Here is a 24,591-nt window from a genome sequence, read left to right as displayed (position 1 = left end):
TGAAGGGGTGTCCACATACTTTTCTATATATAGCGTATCTGTAGTTTCAGTGGTTGCTGTTGTTGCTAGTTGTGACCAACAGAGGTCAGTGGTGGACCAGCTACACAGTGCTGTACTACTGTAGGGAAATAGAAATAGATAGCATGCCGTTTAGATCACTGAGTCTGTTGGTGAGAGAGAGAGAGAGAGAGAGAGAGAGAGAGAGAGAGAGAGAGAGAGAGAGTGAGAGAGAGAGAGAGAGAGAGAACTAGCTTTCTGAATCTACAGAGGAAGTGTTGGGAGCAGAAGTCAAGGCTTTGTCATCTCCCAATGGGAGGGTAGTGTTGCTGTGTCACACTGTCTTCAATGTAATGGCAGCGAGGGTCAAAGGTTCAAGTGGGTCTGTGACTGTGTGTGTGTGCATGTCTTCCCTCTAGCTAATGGTGCAGCCTGTTTCTGTCAGTAGTAATCTGTCCTCCATTATTTCGCTACGTGTGTGTGTCCGTGTGGGGGGTCTGTCTGTGTGAAGGGGTGTCTGTGTGTGTATGTGTGTGTGTGGGTTGTGTGTGGGTGTGTGTGTTATATCTCTCTCTCTCTCCTCCTTCTCTAGACTTTCATCTTTACAGACACGGAGGATGAAGACGTCACCTCCAGAGGTAGGTCTTCAGCTCCACCAATCACAAGCAAGGAGAGACTTGTTGTATTAACAGTTGTAATTATTAATAGCGATAGTTGTTTATTAGACAACAGTTCCAGTTTTAATCTCATTTAAGTCTCATGTCAGAATGTTGTAAAATGAACACATTGATAGGTGCTCTGACTGAAATTCTTTTTTACATACAGGTTACAATGTGATTGTGACAGATTGTCCGTCGGACCACAGTCACCAGGCTCTGTCCTGTAAGATGTCTGCTGAATATGACCACTTCATGGCCTCCGATAAGAAGTGAGTGACCAGCCCAACCTAGACAGAGAGAAACACATAGACTATCACTTTACAGGGCACAGATAGTCTATCACTTTACAGGACATAGATAGTCTATCACTTTACAGGGTATAGAGAGACTATCACTTTACAGGACATAGATAGTCTATCACTTCACAGGACATAGAAGTATATCTATGTCCTGCAAAGTGATAGACTATCTATGTCCTGTAAAGTGATAGACTATCACTTTACAGGACATAGATATACTATCACTTTACAGGACATAGATAGTCTATCACTTTACAGGACATAGATCGACTATCACTTTACAGGACGTAGATAGACTATCACTTTACAGGGCATAGATAGACTATCACTTTACCGGACGTAGATAGACTATCACTTTACAGGACATAGAGAGACTATCACTTTACAGGACATAGAGAGACTATCACTTTACAGGACATAGCGAGACTATCACTTTACAGGACATAGATAGACTATCACTTTACAGGGCATAGATAGACTATCACTTTACAGGACATAGATATACTATCACTTTACAGGACATTGATAGTCTATCTATGTCCTGTAAAGTGATAGACCATCACTTTACAGGGCATAGAGAGACTATCACTTTACAGGACATCGATAGTCTATCTATGTCCTGTAAAGTGATAGACCATCACTTTACAGGGCATAGGGAGACTATCACTTTACAGGACATAGAGAGACTATCACTTTACAGGACATAGCGATACTATCACTTTACAGGACATAGAGAGACTATCACTTTACAGGACATAGAGAGACTATCACTTTACAGGACATAGCGAGACTATCACTTTACAGGACATAGAGAGACTATCACTTTACAGGACATAGATAGTCTATCACTTTACAGGACACAGAGAGACTATCACTTTACAGGACATAGAGATACTATCACTTTACAGGACATAGAGAGACTATCCCTTTATAGGACATAGATAGTCTATCACTTTACAGGACATAGCGAGACTATCACTTTACAGGACATAGAGAGACTATCACTTTACAGGACATAGATAGTCTATCACTTTACAGGACACAGAGAGACTATCACTTTACAGGACATAGAGATACTATCACTTTACAGGACATAGAGAGACTATCCCTTTACAGGACATAGATAGTCTATCACTTTACAGAACATAGAGAGACTATCACTTTACAGGACATAGAGAGACTATCACTTTACAGGACATAGAAAGACTATCACTTTACAGGACATAGAGAGACTATCACTTTACAGGACATAGAGAGACTATCACTTTACAGGACACAGAGAGACTATCACTTTATAGGACACAGAGAGTCTATCACTTTACAGGACATAGAGAGACTATCACTTTACAGGACACAGAGAGACTATCACTTGACAGGACATAGAGAGACTATCACTTTACAGGACACAGAGAGACTATCACTTGACAGGACATAGAGAGACTATCACTTTACAGGACATAGAGAGACTATCACTTTACAGGACACAGAGAGACTATCACTTTACAGGACAAAGAGAGACTATCACTTTACAGGACAAAGAGAGACTATCACCTTACAGGACACAGAGAGACTATCACTTTACAGGACATAGAGAGACTATCACCTTACAGGACATAGAGAGACGATCACTTTACAGGACATAGAGAGACTATCACTTTACAGGACATAGAGAGACTATCACTTTACAGGACACAGAGAGACTATCACTTTACAGGACAAAGAGAGACTATCACTTTACAGGACAAAGAGAGACTATCACCTTACAGAACACAGAGAGACTATCACCTTACAGGACATAGAGAGACAATCACTTTACAGGACATAGAGAGACTATCACTTTACAGGACATAGAGATCGCGTTAAAAAGTAGAAGTTGTAAAGTTCCAGACATTTTTATGAACATTTTGTACGAAACTGTAGGGTTTGGCTTCAAGCCTGATAGAAGAAAGGGCAGAGACAAGGTCCCAGTGTTTAGTTTGGAATCAAGCCTTGGTTGTAATTAGAACAGAGGAAAGGGATCAACCGTTCACTTCAGTTTGGAACCGATTCCTGTGTTGTCCCCTCTCCTTCCAGGTGGCTGTGTCATGTTGACGATGATAACTACGTGAATCCTGGAGCTCTTCTCTCCCTGCTCTCAGCCTTCCCCCAAGACGGTGATGTCTACGTGGGCAAGCCCAGCCTCGACCACCCCATCAAGGCCCATGAACTACTGGAGAGCAACAAGACAGTACGCTCCCACCATGCACTGCATAGAGCCGAAAGCTATATTCCAATGACCAATACAATGCTTTGTTCTAGTGGTATGTTAAAGATACGTTTGAGAACTTTGGGGCCTACTACGTTGTCTCTAAACCTCCCACTACTAAGTAGTCTCTAAACCTCCCACTACTAAGTAGTCTCTAAACCTCCCACTACTAAGTAGTCTCTAAACCTCCCACTACTAAGTAGTCTCTAAACCTCCCACTACTAAGTAGTCTCTAAACCTCCCACTACTAAGTAGTCTCTAAACCTCCCACTACTAAGTAGTCTCTAAACCTCCCACTACTAAGTAGTCTCTAAACCTCCCACTACTAAGTAGTCTCTAAACCTCCCACTACTAAGTAGTCTCTAAACCTCCCACTACTAAGTAGTCTCTAAACCTCCCACTACTAAGTAGTCTCTAAACCTCCCACTTTGGGCTGGATGTGTCAATGTGTAGTTCATACATGCACAATGTATGACCAAAATGACTGTCTTACGTCAATTAGTCACAAAATCCCCTAGTTTTAAACATTTCACTAAACACAACCCTAACCCACGTGGGCCAGCCCTCTAGTATTTCGTGTTCCAGCCAATGAGCTTCAGCCCCTCGCCATTTGAGTGGCAGCTAGCAAGATGCACACCCAGCAGAGCGAGAGAGAGACCATATCTGCACATATGAGCCGTAGTTCACACATTTTCAGGGGACCCCTTTTGGCTTATGGACACTACTTTCAGAACTACTGGCTGAAAAGTATCGGAGAATCTCTTTAAGTAGTATGTTACTGTGGCCATTGGAATATGTCTTTATGTCTCCCTTCCTGAGGGGGTCACTGATATATTTGATAGTTTGATGCCAAGATGGTTGCCATGGGAATTCTCAACCTCAAACAGAGTTGGCCAAGCACTATAAATTATTCAAGTCATACCACATCTCTCCTCTTTCAATTCACTTCTCATCAGGAACGGAGGGATGGAAGGACGAAGGGATGATTGTAGATCCATCCATTCATGGGGTTTTAGTCACTGTGGAGTGTTTTTCTAACCAGAGGGTTGATTGGTGATTGGCATGTTATTGGTTATTGATCTAAGAACCATGTCATCAAGTGGACGTGTCAAAGACACCCCAGGGGATAGGCTGTCAACCAGCAGGATCGGTCGATTCGATTGGTTTAGAAACAGACATGCTTACACTAGATACACGTGTGTCTTGTATGTGTGTGTGTGAGTAAGTGTGTGTCTCATTTACAGTAGAATGAATGACTGTATTGAGCCCAAGTGTATCTTGGTTCCTGAGAGTCTCTCTCTCTCTCTCTCTCTCTCTCTCTCTCTCTCTCTCTCTCTCCTCCTCCTCCTCCTCCTCCCTGGTTAGAGAGTAGATTTAGCGTTGACAGTAGGACAGGCTTCAGACTCCCTAGAGAAAGGGAACACAAGGTCGGAGGAGATGAGGATGAGAGGAGGGGAGGAGAGGGGGACTCCAGAGAGGGAGGAGGAGAGGACCTTGGGAGAATGATGATACACATACCTGTTGTGATTTACACTGCTGTCACGGCAACCGATACAAATCAAATCAAATGTTATTTGTCATATGCTCCGAATACAACAGGTGTAGTAGACCTTTCAGTGAAATGCTGAATACAACAGGTGTAGTAGACCTTTCAGTGAAATGCTGAATACAACAGGTGTAGTAGACCTTTCAGTGAAATGCTGAATACAACAGGTGTAGTAGACCTTTCAGTGAAATGCTGAATACAACAGGTGTAGTAGACCTTACTGTGAAATGCTGAATACAATAGGTGTAGTAGACCTTTCAGTGAAATGCTGAATACAACAGGTGTAGTAGACCTTTCAGTGAAATGCTGAATACAACAGGTGTAGTAGACCTTTCAGTGAAATGCTGAATACAACAGGTGTAGTAGACCTTTCAGTGAAATGCTGAATACAACAGGTGTAGTAGACCTTACTGTGAAATGCTGAATACAATAGGTGTAGTAGACCTTTCAGTGAAATGCTGAATACAACAGGTGTAGTAGACCTTTCAGTGAAATGCTGAATACAACAGGTATAGTAGACCTTACAGTGAAATGCTGAATACAACAGGTGTAGTAGACCTTTCAGTGAAATGCTGAACACAACAGGTATAGTAGACCTTACTGTGAAATGCTGAATACAACAGGTGTAGTAGACCTTACTGTGAAATGCTGAATACAACAGGTGTAGTAGACCTTACAGTGAAATGCTGAATACAACAGGTGTAGTAGACCTTACAGTGAAATGCTGAATACAACAGGTGTAGTAGACCTTACTGTGAAATGCTGAATACAACAGGTGTAGTAGACCTTACTGTGAAATGCTGAATACAACAGGTGTAGTAGACCTTTCAGTGAAATGCTGAATACAACAGGTGTAGTAGACCTTTCAGTGAAATGCTGAATACAACAGGTGTAGTAGACCTTTCAGTGAAATGCTGAATACAACAGGTGTAGTAGACCTTTCAGTGAAATGCTGAATACAACAGGTGTAGTAGACCTTACTGTGAAATGCTGAATACAACAGGTGTAGTAGACCTTACTGTGAAATGCTGAATACAACAGGTGTAGTAGACCTTACTGTGAAATGCTGAATACAACAGGTGTAGTAGACCTTTCAGTGAAATGCTGAATACAACAGGTGTAGTAGACCTTTCAGTGAAATGCTGAATACAACAGGTGTAGTAGACCTTTCAGTGAAATGCTGAATACAACAGGTGTAGTAGACCTTTCAGTGAAATTCTTACTTACAAGCCCTTAACCAACAATGCAGTTTTAAGAAAATATAAATATAAACATGCACAATCTCCTTGCTAATCACTTACAAGACAAATAGCATACAAAATACAGTATGTCACTTTTATAAATGCTTAAAAGTAGCATATGCCAGACTCATAGCAAAGTGAGTCAGAGAGAACTGAAAACGTCTCTCATTGTAAGTACATCACAGAATATGCTGAGTTTGAGGGAAACTGAGGACACAGAGAGAGTTATATCATCGTTTTGAGGGAAACTGAGGACACAGAGAGAGTTGTATCATCGTTTTGAGGGAAACTGAGGACACAGAGAGAGTTGTATCATCGTTTTGAGGGAAACGGAGGACACAGAGAGAGTTGTATCATCGTTTTGAGGGAAACTGAGGACACAGAGAGAGTTGTATCATCGTTGTGGATGGAGGGAGTTTCCTCTACCTGTTCTAGCACATCAACCTCTACATGGTTCATTCTGTCTGGAAGGTGGAAGTCTGGGCTCTGTTCATGTCTTGTGTTGAAGCTAACTGTTCCAAAGAGAGGTGCCGTTCTGCTTGGTGATTAACTGTGTGTGTTTCTAGAAAGAGGTGCCGTTCTGCTTGGTGATTGACTGTGTGTGTTTCTAGAAAGAGGTGCCGTTCTGCTTGGTGATTGACTGTGTGTGTTTCTAGAAAGAGGTGCCGTTCTGCTTGGTGATTGACTGTGTGTGTTCTTCTAGAAAGAGGTGCCGTTCTGCTTGGTGATTGACTGTGTGTTCTTCTAGAAAGAGGTGCCGTTCTGCTTGGTGATTGACTGTGTGTTCTTCTAGAAAGAGGTGCCGTTCTGCTTGGTGATTGACTGTGTGTTCTTCTAGAAAGAGGTGCCGTTCTGCTTGGTGATTGACTGTGTGTGTTTCTAGAAAGAGGTGCCGTTCTGCTTGGTGATTAACTGTGTGTGTTTCTAGAAAGAGGTGCCGTTCTGCTTGGTGATTGACTGTGTGTGTTTCTAGAAAGAGGTGCCGTTCTGCTTGGTGATTGACTGTGTGTGTTCTTCTAGAAAGAGGTGCCGTTCTGCTTGGTGATTGACTGTGTATGTTTCTAGAAAGAGGTGCCGTTCTGCTTGGTGATTGACTGTGTGTGTTCTTCTAGAAAGAGGTGCCGTTCTGCTTGGTGATTGACTGTGTGTTCTTCTAGAAAGAGGTGCCGTTCTGCTTGGTGATTGACTGTGTGTTCTTCTAGAAAGAGGTGCCGTTCTGCTTGGTGATTGACTGTGTGTTCTTCTAGAAAGAGGTGCCGTTCTGCTTGGTGATTGACTGTGTGTGTTTTTCTTTCTAGAAAGAAGTGCAGTTCTGGTTTGCCACGGGAGGAGCAGGCTTCTGTCTGAGTCGCAGACTAGCTGAGAAGATGGCTCCATGGGCTAGGTGAGGAGTGTGTGTGTGTGTCTGTGTGTTTGGGTCAAGAGGGAACTCTAGTCCATGAGAACAGGTGTGTGTGTGTGTGTAGGGGTTTGTCTGTGTGAAAGATGGAGAGTCAGAGAGTGTACATTATATATATGAATGTATGTGACAGTGTGTGTTGGGTCATTGGACATACAGTCTGTGTTATATGCTTGTCTTTATGTGACTCTATGTGTGACAGTCCGGTCTGGATTTGAGTCATTGTGGGTGTATCTATATCTGACTCTGTGTGTGTGTGTCTACCTGTGTGTCTAGTGGTCCCAGGTTTGAGCAGACGTCAGCAGTGATCCGTCTGCCAGATGACTGTACAGTAGGCTTCATCGTAGAGAGAAGACTGGGGATATCCATGGTCCACAGTTCAATGTTCCACTCTCACCTGGAGAACCTGCTACTGCTGACGCCCAGCAATATACCTCTACAGGTCAGGCACGCATACACACACACACACACACACACACACACACACACACACACACACACACACACACACACACACACACACACACACACACACACACACACACACACACACACACACACACACACACACACACACACACAAATAATTTCTGCCTCATGTAATGTGTTTTCTCTCCTCTAAGTTGTATGGTGTGTGTTCTCTCTAGGTGACTCTTAGTTATGGGCTGTTTGAGAACAAGATGAACAGTGTGGAGCTGAATAGACTCTTCTCCAAGGAGGATGATCCCTCCAGGTCAGTACCAACCTGTCCTCAGGCCAAGAAACCTTGACAGAAGCCAGGGTTGCAATATGCCAGTAACGTTCCCAGAAATCCCTTTCCACAAATCCTGGTTGGTGGATTACGGAATTCCTTGCTTATTCCCTCCTGATTCCTGTCGTTTTACAACCGGGATTCCTGGAAAACTTTTGGTAAAGTTACCGGTATCCTGCAACACGACACCAGACTCTAGAGGGGGAGATCCTTCTTCTCTGCCTGCTGGGGTTCAACATGTCCCAACATTTATAATAGAACAGAGACATTGTTGTGGTAGCTATGTGCTGTACATATAGGTAGGGGTAAAGTTACCAGTATCCTGCAACACGACACCAGTCTCTAGAGGGGGAGATCCTTCTTCTCTGCCTGCTGGGGTTCAACATGTCCCAACATTTATAATAGAACAGAGACATTGTTGTGGTAGCTATGTGCTGTACATATAGGTAGGGGTAAAGTTACCAGTATCCTGCAACACGACACCAGTCTCTAGAGGGGGGAGATCCTTCTTATCTGCCTGCTGGGGTTCAACATGTCCCAACATTTATAATAGAACAGAGACATTGTTGTGGTAGCTATGTGCTGTACATATAGGTAGGGGTAAAGTTACCAGTATCCTGCAACACGACACCAGTCTCTAGAGGGGGAGATCCTTCTTCTCTGCCTGCTGGGGTTCAACATGTCCCAACATTTATAATAGAACAGAGACATTGTTGTGGTAGCTATGTGCTGTACATATAGGTAGGGGTAAAGTTACCAGTATCCTGCAACACGACACCAGACTCTGGAGGGGGAGATCCTTCTTCTCTGCCTGCTGGGGTTCAACATGTCCCAACATTTATAATAGAACAGAGACATTGTTGTGGTAGCTATGTGCTGTACATATAGGTAGGGGTAAAGTTACTAGGCAACAGGATAGACAATAGGCAGTGACAGCAGCGCATGTGGTGAGTGTGAAAGTGTGTGTGTGAGTGTATGTGTGTGTGTGTGTGTGTGTGTGGCATCAGTGCGCATGTAATGTGTGTGTGGGCATATGTAGTGTGTGTGTAAATACGGTATGTGTGTGTGTGTGTGTGTATATATGGTATGTGTCATGTACTGTCATGTTGTGTCTTGTCTCTGTCCTTTCCCTTCACCCTGTCTCCCTCTGCTGGTCGTTGTTAGGTTACCTTTTCTCCCCCTCTTTCCCCCAGCTGTGCCTTGTGTCCTCCTAACCACCTCGTCACCCCGTTTCCCACCTGTTCCCTTTTTCCCTCTGATTAGGTCCCTATATCTCTCTCTGTTTTTGTTCCTGTCCTTGTCGGATTCTTGTTTGTTGTGTTTCATGCCTGAACCAGACTGTCGTCATGTTTGCTGTAACCTTGTCTTGTCCTGTCGGAATCTGCCGGTCCGTCTGAGCCTACCTATGTTTGGTAATTAAAGAAGCTCTGTTTAAGTTAATTCGCTTTTGGGTCCTCATTCACTCACCGTAACAGAAGAATCCGACCAAGAATGGACCCAGCGACTTCGGATCCTCTCCACTCAGCCGTCGGGATCCAGGGAGCGATGCTAGGCAGACACGAGCAGGAAGTGTCTGCTGCTCGACATGCCGTTGAGACCCTGGCCACCCAAGTCTCCAACCTCACAGAACAGGTTCACCATCTCCGCCTCGATCCACCGGCCACTTCCAGGGCTTTCGAATCTCCGGAGCCCAGAATCAATAACCCGCCGTGTTACTCTGGGGAGCCCACTGAATGCCGCTCGTTCCTCACCCAGTGTGATATTGTGTTTTCTCTCCAGCCCAACACTTACTCCAGGAGCACTGCTCGTGTCGCCTACGTCATATCTCTCCTTATTGGACGGGCTCGTGAGTGGGGCACGGCAATCTGGGAGGCAAGGGCTGAGTGTACTAACCAGTATCAGGACTTTAAGGAGGAGATGATACGGGTTTTTGATCGATCTGTTTTTGGGGAGGAGGCTTCCAGGGCCCTGTCTTCCCTATGTCAAGGCAATCGATCCATAACAGACTACTCTATTGAGTTTCGCACTCTTGCTGTCTCCAGTGGCTGGAACGAGCCGGCCTTGCTCGCTCGTCTTCTGGAGGGTCTCCGCGCAGAGGTAAAGGATGAGATTCTCTCCCGGGAGGTTCCTTCCAGCGTGGATTCCTTGATTGAACTCGCTATTCGCATTGAGCGACGGGTTGATCTTCGTCACCGAGCTCGTGGAAAGGAGCTCGCGCTCTCCGTCGCCCCCCTCTCCGCATCACTACCATCTTCCTCTGCCGGCTCGGGTGCTGAGCCCATGCAGCTGGGAGGTATCCGCATCTCGACTAAGGAGAGGGAACGGAGAATCACCAACCGCCTCTGTCTCTATTGCGGTTCCGCTGGTCATTTTGTCACTTCATGTCCAGTAAAAGGCCAGAGCTCGTCAGTAAGCGGAGGGCTACTGGTGAGCGCTACTACTCCTGTCTCTCCTTCAAGATCCTGCACTACCTTGTCGGTCCATCTACGCTGGACCGGTTCGTCAGCTGCCTGCAGTGCCTTAATAGACTCTGGGGCGGAGGGCTGTTTTATGGACGAGACCTGGGCTCGGGAACATGACATTCCTCTCAGACAGTTAAAGGAGCCCACGGCCTTGTTCGCCCTGGATGGTAGTCCTCTCCCCAGGATTCAGCGTGAGACGCTACCTTTAACCCTCACTGTTTCTGGTAATCATAGTGAAACCATTTCTTTTTTAATTTTTCGTTCACCTTTTACACCTGTTGTTTTGGGCCATCCCTGGCTAGTTTGTCATAATCCTTCCATTAATTGGTCTAGTAATTCTATCCTCTCCTGGAACGTCTCTTGTCATGTGAAATGTTTAATGTCTGCTATCCCTCCTGTTTCCTCTGTCTCTTCTTCACAGGAGGAGCCTGGTGATTTGACAGGGGTGCCGGAGGAATATCACGATCTGCGCACGGTGTTCAGTCGGTCCAGGGCCACCTCTCTTCCTCCACACCGGTCGTATGATTGTAGTATTGATCTCCTTCCGGGAACCACCCCCCCCCGGGGTAGACTATACTCTCTGTCGGCTCCCGAACGTAAGGCTCTCGAAGATTATTTGTCTGTAGCTCTTGACGCCGGTACCATAGTCCCCTCCTCCTCTCCCGCCGGAGCGGGGTTTTTTTTTGTCAAGAAGAAGGACGGGTCTCTGCGTCCCTGCATAGATTATCGAGGGCTGAATGACATAACAGTGAAGAATCGTTATCCGCTTCCTCTTATGTCTTCAGCCTTCGAGATCCTGCAGGGAGCCAGGTTTTTCACTAAGTTGGACCTTCGTAACGCTTACCATCTCGTGCGCATCAGGGAGGGGGACGAGTGGAAGACGGCGTTTAACACTCCGTTAGGGCACTTTGAATACCGGGTTCTTCCTTTCGGCCTCGCTAACGCTCCAGCTGTCTTTCAGGCATTAGTCAATGATGTCCTGAGAGACATGCTGAACATCTTTGTTTTCGTTTACCTTGACGATATCCTGATTTTTTCACCGTCACTCCAGATTCATGTTCAGCACGTTCGACGTGTCCTCCAGCGCCTTTTAGAGAATTGTCTTTTTGTGAAGGCTGAGAAGTGCACTTTTCATGCCTCCTCCGTCACATTTCTCGGTTCTGTTATTTCCGCTGAAGGCATTAAGATGGATCCCGCTAAAGTCCAAGCTGTCATTGATTGGCCCGTCCCTAAGTCACGCGTCGAGCTGCAGCGCTTTCTCGGCTTCGCAAACTTCTATCGTCGTTTCATCCGTAATTTCGGTCAGGTGGCAGCTCCTCTCACAGCCCTTACTTCTGTCAAGACGTGCTTTAAGTGGTCCGTTTCCGCCCAGGGAGCTTTTGATCTCCTCAAGAATCGTTTTACATCCGCTCCTATCCTTGTTACACCTGACGTCTCTAGACAGTTCGTTGTCGAGGTTGACGCGTCAGAGGTGGGCGTGGGAGCCATTCTTTCTCAGCGCTCCCTCTCTGACGACAAGGTCCACCCATGCGCGTATTTTTCTCATCGCCTGTCGCCGTCGGAACGTAACTATGATGTGGGTAACCGCGAACTGCTCGCCATCCGGTTAGCCCTAGGCGAATGGCGACAGTGGTTGGAGGGGGCGACCGTTCCTTTTGTCGTTTGGACTGACCATAGGAACCTTGAGTACATCCGTTCTGCCAAACGACTTAATGCGCGTCAGGCGCGTTGGGCGCTGTTTTTCGCTCGTTTCGAGTTCGTGATTTCTTATCGTCCGGGCTCTAAGAACACCAAGCCTGATGCTTTGTCTCGTCTCTTCAGTTCTTCAGTAGCCTCCACTGACCCCGAGGGGATTCTCCCTGAGGGGCGTGTTGTCGGGTTGACTGTCTGGGGAATTGAGAGGCAGGTAAAACAAGCGCTCACTCACACTCCGTCGCCGCGCGCTTGTCCTAGGAACCTTCTTTTCGTTCCCGTTCCTACTCGTCTGGCCGTTCTTCAGTGGGCTCACTCTGCCAAGTTAGCCGGCCACCCTGGCGTTCGGGGTACGCTTGCTTCCATTCGCCAGCGTTTTTGGTGGCCCACCCGGGAGCTTGACACGCGTCGTTTCGTGGCTGCTTGTTCGGTCTGCGCGCAGACTAAGTCCGGTAACTCTCCTCCTGCCGGCCGTCTCAGGCCGCTTCCTATTCCCTCTCGACCGTGGTCTCACATCGCCTTAGATTTTGTCACCGGACTGCCTTCGTCAGCGGGGAAGACTGTTATTCTTACGGTTGTCGATAGGTTCTCTAAGGCGGCTCATTTCATTCCCCTTGCTAAGCTTCCTTCTGCTAAAGAGACGGCACAAATCATCATCGAGAATGTTTTCAGAATTCATGGCCTTCCGTCAGACGTCGTTTCGGACAGAGGTCCGCAGTTCACGTCTCAATTTTGGAGGGAGTTTTGCCGTTTGATTGGGGCTTCCGTCAGTCTCTCTTCCGGCTTTCACCCCCAGTCTAACGGTCAAGCAGAACGGGCCAATCAGACTATTGGTCGCATCTTACGCAGTCTTTCTTTTCGCAACCCTGCGTCTTGGTCAGAACAGCTCCCCTGGGCAGAATACGCCCACAACTCGCTTCCTTCGTCTGCGACCGGGCTATCTCCTTTTCAGAGTAGCCTCGGGTACCAGCCTCCGCTGTTCTCATCTCAGTTCGCCGAGTCCAGCGTCCCCTCCGCTCAGGCTTTTGTCCAACGTTGCGAGCGCACCTGGAAGAGGGTCAGGTCTGCACTTTGCCGTTATAGGACGCAGACTGTGAGGGCTGCTAATAAGCGTAGAACTAAGAGTCCTAGATATTGTCGCGGTCAGAGAGTTTGGCTCTCCACTCAGAACCTTCCCCTTAAGACGGCTTCTCGCAAGTTGACCCCGCGGTTCATTGGTCCGTTCCGTATTTCTCGGGTCATTAATCCTGTCGCAGTTCGACTTCTTCTTCCGCGATACCTTCGTCGCGTCCACCCGGTCTTCCATGTCTCCTGCATCAAGCCCGTCCTTCGCGCCCCCGCTCGTCTTCCCCCCCCCCCCCCATCCTTGTCGAGGGCGCACCCATCTACAGGGTCCGTAGAATTTTGGACATGCGTCCTCGGGGCCGTGGTCACCAGTACCTCGTAGATTGGGAGGGGTACGGTCCTGAGGAGAGGAGTTGGGTTCCCTCTCGGGACGTGCTGGACCGTGCGCTGATCGAGGATTTCCTCCGTTGCCGCCAGGTTTCCTCCTCGAGTGCGCCAGGAGGCGCTCGGTGAGTGGGGGGGTACTGTCATGTACTGTCATGTTGTGTCTTGTCTCTGTCCTTTCCCTTCACCCTGTCTCCCTCTGCTGGTCGTTGTTAGGTTACCTTTTCTCCCCCTCTTTCCCCCAGCTGTGCCTTGTGTCCTCCTAACCACCTCGTCACCCCGTTTCCCACCTGTTCCCTTTTTCCCTCTGATTAGGTCCCTATATCTCTCTCTGTTTTTGTTCCTGTCCTTGTCGGATTCTTGTTTGTTGTGTTTCATGCCTGAACCAGACTGTCGTCATGTTTGCTGTAACCTTGTCTTGTCCTGTCGGAATCTGCCGGTCCGTCTGAGCCTACCTATGTTTGGTAATTAAAGAAGCTCTGTTTAAGTTAATTCGCTTTTGGGTCCTCATTCACTCACCGTAACAGTATGTGTGTGTTGGTGTGTCAGTGTAAGTATGTGTGAGTGTGTGTGCGTAGAGTCCGTGCGAGCCAGTTAGTTTAAAAAAGGGTCAATGCAGGTAGTCCGGATAGCCAGTCTGGTTTAGCAGCCTCATGGTTCGGGGGTAGACGCTGTCCAGGGTCCTGGTAAGGCTTGTCATGTATATGCATGTGTCCTTTACAGATGCTGTAAAAAGAGCAATCATCTCACTTGTCGATTCAATGTTCATTCACTGTATTTCTGTACGTTTAATAATGACATATTTCGTCATATTGAATGTTCTGTCATTCTTTACAGGTTTAAGACGGTCCACTGTCTACTCTATCCACTGACCAGCTGGTGCCCTTGAAGACTCCAACTCCCAGCAGCACCTGTGCCTCCTGAGACTTTCCCAAATGGTGTCAGCACTTCCTGGATTCTCTCTTTTCTCCTGAAGTGTACACTCGTTTACTACTTCCAACAAATCTATAAGTGATGGGTTGGTCGAGGTATGGGCTAGTGGGGGTTTCACCCTTGCGTCTTACCCCGGTCATTAACCTTGAAATCAGTGTACAAACTTTGGGAGCAAGGAGAGATAATTGGGACACAGCCCTGGTTTTACATGGAAATAACAGGGACGACAAGCACTAGTCTGGTGCAGAATGCAGCCTGCACTTCCTGTAGCCTATCGACTTATTCTAGGAGTTCTAGGAGCCCTCCAGAGCCCTTACCAAGACTAGGAGCCCTCCAGAGCCCTTAACAAGACTAGGAGCCCTCCAGAGCCCTTAACAAGACTAGGAGCCCTCCAGAGCCCTTACCAAGACTAGGAGCCCTCCAGAGCCCTTAACAAGACTAGGAGCCCTCCAGAGCCCTTAACAAGACTAGGAGCCCTCCAGAGCCCTTACCAAGACATAACTTGCATCATTTATTTGCAGGTGTGTATATTTGTTGAACAGAGACCAAAATAATTATAAATATACTTTATTTTATAGATTTGTAAAACTTCTTATGATGACCTCTGGTGAAACTCACTGCTGTAAAATATCTGCCGTTTTTTTAATCTGTTCTGTTATGAAAACTGTTTTGAAATTGTTGGAAAGGCGTGTTTTATTTAATTTTAACACCTTGTTTATTAACTTTAAAAGTGTATTCACGTCCCAGTCTGGGCTGTCTGTACATAGTTCCTGGTTTCTGCAAAGCCTGAAAGAATCAACATGGTTTATACAGCCTTGAAGGAGAGGTGTGTGTAAAGCTGCTTTGTGTGTACTGGAGATACGTGTGTGTGTGTGTGTGTGTGTGTGTGTGTGTGTGTGTGTGTGTGTGTGTGTGTGTGTGTGTGTGTGTGTGTGTGTGTGTGTGTGTGTGTGTGTGTGTGTGTGTGTGTGTGTGTGTGTGCGTGTGTGTGCGCGTGTGTGTGTGTCATATGAAGGAGAGTGAGTAGATCTGAGCTACAGATGACAGGCGTGATTCGCTGGGTCGTAGCGGTTCAGGACTCTCAGAGGACTGAGAGGGATACAGGGAATCGGTGAAGGGTTAAATAAGATTGGGGATTGTGATTGACAGTCTGTGTGTGTTCTCAGTGTGTGTACTCTCTGTGTGTCTATCCCCAGTGGTGCATGGACACCACTCTTCCCCCATGTTCTCCCAGAGGTATACACAGAAACAGTGAGGGGTGTACTCAACCGTCACCTCAAGGCCACACACTCTGTTTGTGTGTGTGTGTGTGTGTGTGTTTGTGTGTGTTTGTGTGTATGTATCTCTGTGTGTGTATTTCTCTGTTTCTGTGTGTGTGTGTGTGTATCTCTGTGTGTGTATCTCTCTGTTTCTCTGTGTGTGTGTGTGTGTGTGTGTGTTAATATGTGTATCTCTCTGTTTCTGTGTGTGTGTTTCACCAAGGAGAAGGGACTTACTCTCCACAGTATGACTCATATCCTCCCTGGTCTCAGAGGTGGTGTGACGTCATGACTGTCCCGTGTAGCTCAGTTAGTAGGGCAGGGTGCTTGCAACGCCAGGATTGTGGGTTTGATTCCCACGGGGGACCAGCAGGAAAATGTATTCACTCACTACTGCAACTCTGGATGAGAGCGTCTGCTAAATGACCACAGTGTGAAATGTTAGGAACTGAACCAAGCTTGTGTGTGTGTGATGCACAGAGATACTATAAAAAGTGTGTACTGGTACTCTATAAAAGGCAGTGATTGGCCCACTGTAGGGATAAAATGGACCCAGGCTGTGATAGTTGGAGTGCAGCACTCACTGTTGTGTTTGTGTTGCTCTCAGCGCTGCAGTTTCATCTTCTGTCTCATAAAACCGCTATACAGGATTCTGAAAGGTTGTGAGGGAGAGAATAGAGTTTCCCTGGGTCTCAACGAATGCCAATGTTCCATTTGAGACCTCTCTAGACCTTTCTACACCCCCCGGCTGAGCAGAGTGTGTCTGGAGAGAACGACTGAACAAAGATATTCTCATCTCTTAGTATTTGTGTATCCACTGACCCTAACTAACCAACAATTCCAAGCCTAAACTATTGTTTAAAGAAGAATGGGGAACAAGACAGAATGGCAAACAAGACAGAATGGGGAACAAGACAGAATGGCAAACAAGACAGAATGGGACATTTTTTGCACACTTTTGTTTATATCCCTGTTTGTGAGCATTTGCCCAGATAATCCATCCACCTGACAGGTGTGGCATATCAAGAAGCTGATTCAACAGCATGATCATTACACGGGTGCACCTTGTGCTGGGGACAATAGAAGGCCACTTTAAAATGTGCAGTTTTGTTACACAACACAATGCCATAGATGTCTCAAGTTGAGGGAGCGTGTAATTGGCATGCTGACTGCAGGAATGTCCACCAGAGCTGTTGCCAGATAATTCTATGTTTATTCTTTATTTACAATAAGCCGCCTCCAACATCGTTTTAGAGAATTTGGCAGTACTTTCATGACTGCAGTTCAGCGTCGTAACCGACTTCAGTGGGAAAATGCTCCCCTTCGATGGCCACTGGCACACTGGAGAAGTGTGCTCTTCACAGATGAATCCCGGTTTCAACTGTACCGGGCAGATGGCAGACAGCATGTATGGTGTATTGTGGGTAAGTGGTTTTCTGATGTCAACGTTGCGAACAGAGTGCCCCATGTTGGTGGTGGGGTTATAGTATGGGCAGGCATACGCTACGGACAGGTAACACAATTGCATTTTCTGTATGGCAATTTGAATGCACAAAGATACATTGTTGTGCCATTCATCCGCCACCATCACCTCATGTTTCAGCATGATAACGCACAGCCCCATGTCACAAGGATCTGTACACAATTCCTAGAAGCTGAAAATGTCCCAGTTCTTCCATGGCCTGCATAGTCACCAGACATGTCACCCATTCAGCATGTTTGGGATGCTCTGGATTGATGTATATGACAGCGTGTTCCAGTTCCCACCAATATCCAACAACTTCGCACAGCCATTGAAGGGGAGTGGGACAACATTCCACAGGCCACAATCAACAGCCTGATCAACTCTGTGCAGAGGAGATGTGTCGCGCTGCATGAGGCAAATGGTGGTCACACCAGATACTGATCCACGCCCTACATCACACCAGATACTGATCCACGCCCTACATCACACCAGATACTGATCCACACCCTACATCACACCAGATACTGATCCACACCCTACATCACACCAGATACTGATCCACACCCTACATCACACCAGATACTGATCCACGCCCTACATCACACCAGATACTGATCCACGCCCTACATCACACCAGATACTGATCCACGCCCTACATCACACCAGATACTGATCCACGCCCTACATCACACCAGATACTGATCCACGCCCTACATCACACCAGATACTGATCCACACCCTACATCACACCAGATACTGATCCACGCCCTACATCACACCAGATACTGATCCACGCCCTACATCACACCAGATACTGATCCACGCCCTACATCACACCAGATACTGATCCACGCCCTACATCACACCAGATACTGATCCACGCCCTACATCACACCAGATACTGATCCACGCCCTACATCACACCAGATACTGATCCACGCCCTACATCACACCAGATACTGATCCACGCCCTACATCACACCAGATACTGATCCACGCCCTACATCACACCAGATACTGATCCACGCCCTACATCACACCAGATACTGATCCACGCCCTACATCACACCAGATACTGATCCACGCCCTACATCACACCAGATACTGATCCACGCCCTACATCACACCAGATACTGATCCACGCCCTACATCACACCAGATACTGATCCACGCCCTACATCACACCAGATACTGATCCACGCCCTACATCACACCAGATACTGATCCACGCCCCTACCTTTTTTTAAAGGATCTGTGACCAAAGGGTGCATATCTGTATTCCCAGTCATGTGAAATCCATAAATCAGGACCTAATGAATTTATTTCAATTGACAGATTTCCTTTTCCTTATATGAACTATAACATTCAAATCTTTGAAATTGTTGCATGTTGCGTTTATGTTTTTGTTCAGTGTACATTGTTTTGTAAACATATGTCTCCCATGCCAATAAAGTCCTTTGAATATAATTGAATTGAGAAAGTGATAGAGTAATTAAATTCCTATATGTTTAATACCCAATTAAATTAGTTCACTCAGACCATTTCTAAGGATTTGTAAGAAACTTATTTGTGTAAAATGGGCGGAGACCAAATCAAGCCCTAGCGTTTATTCTCCAGAGTACTGAACACGATACAGTTTACCACAGGTTATAAACTGCCCTAGTGTTTATTCTCCAGAGTACTGAACACGATACAGTTTACCACAGGTTATAAACTGCCCTAGTGTTTATTCTCCAGAGTACTGAACACGATACAGTTTACCACAGGTTATAAACTGCCCTAGTGTTTATTCTCCAGAGTACTGAACATGATACAGTTTACCACAGGTTATAAACTGCCCTAGTGTTTATTCTCCAGAGTACTGAACACGATACAGTTTACCACAGGTTATAAACTGCCCTAGTGTTTATTCTCCAGAGTACTGAACATGATACAGTTTACCCCAGGTTATAAACTGCCCTAGTGTTTATTCTCCAGAGTACTGAACATGATACAGTTTACCACAGGTTATAAACTGCCCTAGTGTTTATTCTCCAGAGTACTGAACATGATACAGTTTACCCCAGGTTATAAACTGCCCTAGTGTTTATTCTCCAGAGTACTGAACATGATACAGTTTACCACAGGTTATAAACTGCCCTAGTGTTTATTCTCCAGAGTACTGAACATGATACAGTTTACCACAGGTTATAAACTGCCCTAGTGTTTATTCTCCAGAGTACTGAACATGATACAGTTTACCACAGGTTATAAACTGCCCTAGTGTTTATTCTCCAGAGTACTGAACACGATACAGTTTACCACAGGTTATAAACTGCCCTAGTGTTTATTCTCCAGAGTACTGAACACGATACAGTTTACCACAGGTTATAAACTGCCCTAGTGTTTATTCTCCAGAGTACTGAACATGATACAGTTTACCACAGGTTATAAACTGCCCTAGTGTTTATTCTCCAGAGTACTGAACACGATACAGTTTACCACAGGTTATAAACTGCACTAGTGTTTATTCTCCAGAGTACTGAACACGATACAGTTTACCACAGGTTATAAACTGCCCTAGTGTTTATTCTCCAGAGTACTGAACATGATACAGTTTACCACAGGTTATAAACTGCCCTAGTGTTTATTCTCCAGAGTACTGAACACGATACAGTTTACCACAGGTTATAAACTGCCCTAGTGTTTATTCTCCAGAGTACTGAACATGATACAGTTTACCACAGGTTATAAACTGCCCTAGTGTTTATTCTCCAGAGTACTGAACACGATACAGTTTACCACAGGTTATAAACTGCACTAGTGTTTATTCTCCAGAGTACTGAACATGATACAGTTTACCACAGGTTATAAACTGCCCTAGTGTTTATTCTCCAGAGTACTGAACACGATACAGTTTACCACAGGTTATAAACTGCCCTAGTGTTTATTCTCCAGAGTACTGAACATGATACAGTTTACCACAGGTTATAAACTGCCCTAGTGTTTATTCTCCAGAGTACTGAACACGATACAGTTTACCACAGGTTATAAACTGCCCTAGTGTTTATTCTCCAGAGTACTGAACACGATACAGTTTACCACAGGTTATAAACTGAAAGTGACGTCATTAGTTTTCTAACTGTCCCGTCCCTCCTCCACTCCGGTACAATGGCAGTATAGTTCTCAAGCCTTCCCACATCGTCTCTCACCAATTTAGATCATTTATGACCAAGTCAAGGTCTTCCTGTGTAGATAAGCATTCTAGCCTGTCTGACGATAAGTTCATTCGTTTCTACCAAGGAACAGACAGTCATTGTTCTAATTCTTGATTAGAATTACACACATTATATTCAGTACTAGGATTAAAAGAACATTCATACATCTATACTGTAACATAATAGTATTCTGATTAGTTAGTCCTGATTGAAATGTATACATAATTAGTCATTATTGATCAAAAATCCCTTAACAGAAAGAGAGGGAGATTAGAGCATGAGGGAGCGAGAGAAGAGACCAAGAGTGAAAGAGCATAGGGAGATTGCTCAGAAATATACCACAAAGAAACTGGCAGAAAACTAAGTGGGAATCTTAAACAAAAAATAGGCCGCAATATTAAAGAATCATTCATTTACAGTAGGTGTTCTTGCTGAGATAGACCTCCTCATTGGCTAAATACTGTAACTAGGTAACTTAGTCCAGCTTGAGGAGTGGCTCGTCAGACTCATCTGGACTGGCAGAGAAAGTGCTGTCAAGTGGAGAGGTTGCCATAGTGACGCATGTAGCTGGTGTGCTCCAGTAGAGTGGGGAAGAAGAGGGGAGAGAAAAGAGAGAAGAGAAGAGAGAAGAGAGAAAAGGAGAGGAGAGATGGAGAAAAGGAGTAGAGAGGAGAGAGAAACGGAGAGGAGAGATGGAGAAAAGGAGAAGAGAGAAAAGGAGAGGAGAGATGGAGAAAATGAGAAGAGAGAAGAGAGAAAAGGAGTAGAGAGGAGAGAGAAAAGGAGAGGAGAGATGGAGAAAATGAGAAGAGAGAAAAGGAGAGGAGAGATGGAGAAAAAGAGTAGAGGGAAGAGAGAAAAGGAGAGGAGAGAGTAGCGAGAAGAGCCATTGACTTATCAGTGAGTGAGCTGTTAACTTCATTGAGATGGTCATTGACTGATGGGTGCATGGTTTGTGTGTGCGTGTGTATGTGAGAGAGAGTTTTTGTGTTCAAACTTGTGTGTGTGTGTGTGTGTGTCAGAGAGAGAAATAGTGAGACGGAGAGGTTGTGTGCTGCACTAAGGGAGATGGAGAGTCCTTTTAGAGATTGCTGCTGGCTAGTTCAGGGCTATCCAAAGCTGCTTTATTAGGCTGGGGGGAGTGTGTATGTGTGTGGGGTGTGTGTGCTTATTGTCCTCCCTTTATTAGGTTCCAACTCAACAACCCTCACTGCTACTTCCATGGAGACAGCACAGCGCTGTGGCCCTGCTGGGGCTCACTCTCTTTCTCTATACCTCTCTCTCTCTTTCTCTCTTTCTCTCTACCGCTCTCTCGCTCTCTCTCTCTCTCTCTCTCTACCTCTCTCTCTCTCTTTCTCTCTACCGTTCTCTCTCTCTCTCTTTCTACCGCTCTCTCTCTCTTTCTCTCTACCGCTCTCTCTCTCTCTCTCTACCGCTCTCTCTCTCTCTTTCTACCGCTCTCTCTCTCTCTCTCTTTCTCTCTCTCTCTCTCTCTCTACCGCTCTCTCTCTTTCTCTCTACCTCTCTCTCTCTCTCTCTCTCTCTCTCTACCTCTCTCTCTCTCTCTCTACCTCTCTCTCTCTCTCTTTCTCTCTACCTCTACCTCCCTCCACCATCTCACAAAGACAGCTTTTGAAAATACACTATATATACAAATGTATATACAAAGAATCGGGCACACAGCCATGCAATCTCCATAGCCAAACATTGGCAGTAGAATGGTCCGTACTGAAGAGCTCAGTGACTTTCAACATGGCACCGTCATAGAATGCCACTCTTCCAACAAGTCACTTTCTGCCCTACTAGATCGGCCCTGGTCACCTGAAAGTGTTGTTATTGTGAAGTGGAAACATCTAGGAGCAACAACGGCTCCGCTGCAAAGTGGTAGGCCACACAAGCTCACAAAGCGGGACCACCAAGTGCTGAAGCGTGTAAAAACCATCTGTCCTTGGCAGTGGCGATTTTAGCATGTCAATCTGGGCAGGGCAAACAAAACCAAGAAGTGTGGGAAGCATGTCATCAAAGCCACTACACAACACTAAACACTACATTAATTACACTATAACGGTGACAAACGGTGCCCAAAACTGTAAGTCCCAACTGCAGTCCCAACACCTTACCGCTGCTACATTCGATAATTACATTTCTCTAAAACAGGTTATAGGCTACATGTGCACCACCAAGTCAGAACAGTAGGCGGAATCAAGAGGGGAAAATAGACCAAATGATTAGGCTGAGGCACCGATACATTTGATCTTTAATTCTTCTCCATTATTACTCTTCATATGACAAGGATTTGCCAGTAGATTGTCGACTTGATTCATGATGATTACTGCTAGTGAAGTATGATGTTGACATGATCAGTCCAATCAAAGCTACTGTAGATATAATGTGATTTGGTGTGATTTTATCTATGGCCAATGACCTTGAGCCTTCTTGGATGAGCACTTCTAATGTAACTCTATTGCAGCACCCAATGAGCTTGAATTTTAGAGCTCTACCCTTGGACTTGGCGGTGACTTATTGTCCCCATGAGTGACAGAACATTGAGCCAATCACGGTGCAACTAGAGAACCTTATCAACCCCTACACTCCATATTTTCAGCTGGCTGCGCCACGACCAGAGAAAGCATAGAGCTAGGCTGAAACACCTGCATTTTGGAGCTGCCTTACTCAACAAAGCAAAAAGAGACCATGTTTGAATGAGGATGTGTTAACTCAGTGATTATTATTATTATTTTTTTTTACATTGTTTGCAAACTGATATGTCACATGTATTAATGTCAGAATAACATCCAGAAAATGTAAGCCCCCTCCCCCAAAAACTCTCTCTATATATATATTTTATTTTTTGTTGCTAGAAATGTGTGGCTCAATTAGTGACTAAATGAACTCCCTGAGCCAGATGGGGAAGAGGGAACGAGGGAGTGTGTTAGTGACTAAATGAACTCCCTGAGCCAGATGGGGAAGAGGGAACGAGGGAGTGTGTTAGTGACTAAATGAACTCCCTGAGCCAGATGGGGAAGAGGGAGTGTGTTAGTGACTAAATGAACTCCCTGAGCCAGATGGGGAAGAGGGAGAGTGTTAGTGACTAAATTAACTCCCTGAGCCAGATGGGGAAGAGGGAACGAGGGAGTGTGTTAGAGACTAAATGTACTCCCTGAGCCAGATGGGGAAGAGGGAGTGTGTTAGAGACTAAATGAACTCCCTGAGCCAGATGGGGAAGAGGGAACGAGGGAGTGTGTTAGAGACTAAATGAACTCCCTGAGCCAGATGGGGAAGAGGGAGAGCGTTAGTGACTAAATGAACTCCCTGAGCCAGATGGGGAAGAGGGAACGAGGGAGTGTGTTAGAGACTAAATGAACTCCCTGAGCCAGATGGGGAAGAGGGAACGAGGGAGAGTGTTAGAGACTAAATGAACTCCCTGAGCCAGATGGGGAAGAGGGAACGAGGGAGTGTGTTAGAGACTAAATGAACTCCCTGAGCCAGATGGGGAAGAGGGAGTGTGTTAGTGACTAAATGAACTCCCTGAGCCAGATGGGGAAGAGGGAACGAGGAAGTGTGTTAGAGACTAAATGAACTCCCTGAGCCAGATGGGGAAGAGGGAACGAGGGAGAGTGTTAGAGACTAAATGAACTCCCTGAGCCAGATGGGGAAGAGGGAACGAGGGAGTGTGTTAGAGACTAAATGAACTCCCTGAGCCAGATGGGGAAGAGGGAACGAGGGAGAGTGTTAGAGACTAAATGAACTCCCTGAGCCAGATGGGGAAGAGGGAACGAGGGAGTGTGTTAGAGACTAAATGAACTCCCTGAGCCAGATGGGGAAGAGGGAGTGTGTTAGAGACTAAATGAACTCCCTGAGCCAGATGGGGAAGAGGGAACGAGGGAGTGTGTTAGAGACTAAATGAACTCCCTGAGCCAGATGGGGAAGAGGGAACGAGGGAGAGTGTTAGAGACTAAATGAACTCCCTGAGCCAGATGGGGAAGAGGGAACGAGG

General features: G+C 45.9%; 1 protein-coding gene across 1 annotated transcript in view; it reads left to right on the top strand.

The window, feature by feature from the left end:
• Positions 1 to 15,498, top strand: part of mfng (MFNG O-fucosylpeptide 3-beta-N-acetylglucosaminyltransferase) — a 29,487-nt gene extending 13,989 nt beyond the window's left edge. The window contains exons 2-8 of the mRNA XM_036942342.2: positions 590 to 635; positions 823 to 925; positions 3,029 to 3,182; positions 7,286 to 7,371; positions 7,663 to 7,828; positions 8,034 to 8,119; positions 14,578 to 15,498. Of these exons, the coding sequence (XP_036798237.2) occupies positions 590 to 635; positions 823 to 925; positions 3,029 to 3,182; positions 7,286 to 7,371; positions 7,663 to 7,828; positions 8,034 to 8,119; positions 14,578 to 14,629 (693 nt within the window). The 3' untranslated portion in view covers positions 14,630 to 15,498. The remainder of the gene's footprint in view (positions 1 to 589; positions 636 to 822; positions 926 to 3,028; positions 3,183 to 7,285; positions 7,372 to 7,662; positions 7,829 to 8,033; positions 8,120 to 14,577) is intronic.
• The last annotated feature ends 9,093 nt before the right edge of the window (positions 15,499 to 24,591 follow it).

The sequence above is a fragment of the Oncorhynchus mykiss genome, chromosome 13 (genome assembly GCF_057628025.1).
Source record: "Oncorhynchus mykiss isolate SJ-2025 chromosome 13, ASM5762802v1, whole genome shotgun sequence".
NCBI lineage: Eukaryota > Metazoa > Chordata > Actinopteri > Salmoniformes > Salmonidae > Oncorhynchus > Oncorhynchus mykiss.
Note: the sequence above shows the minus strand (reverse complement) of the source record. Positions and strands in the feature narration are given on the sequence as shown.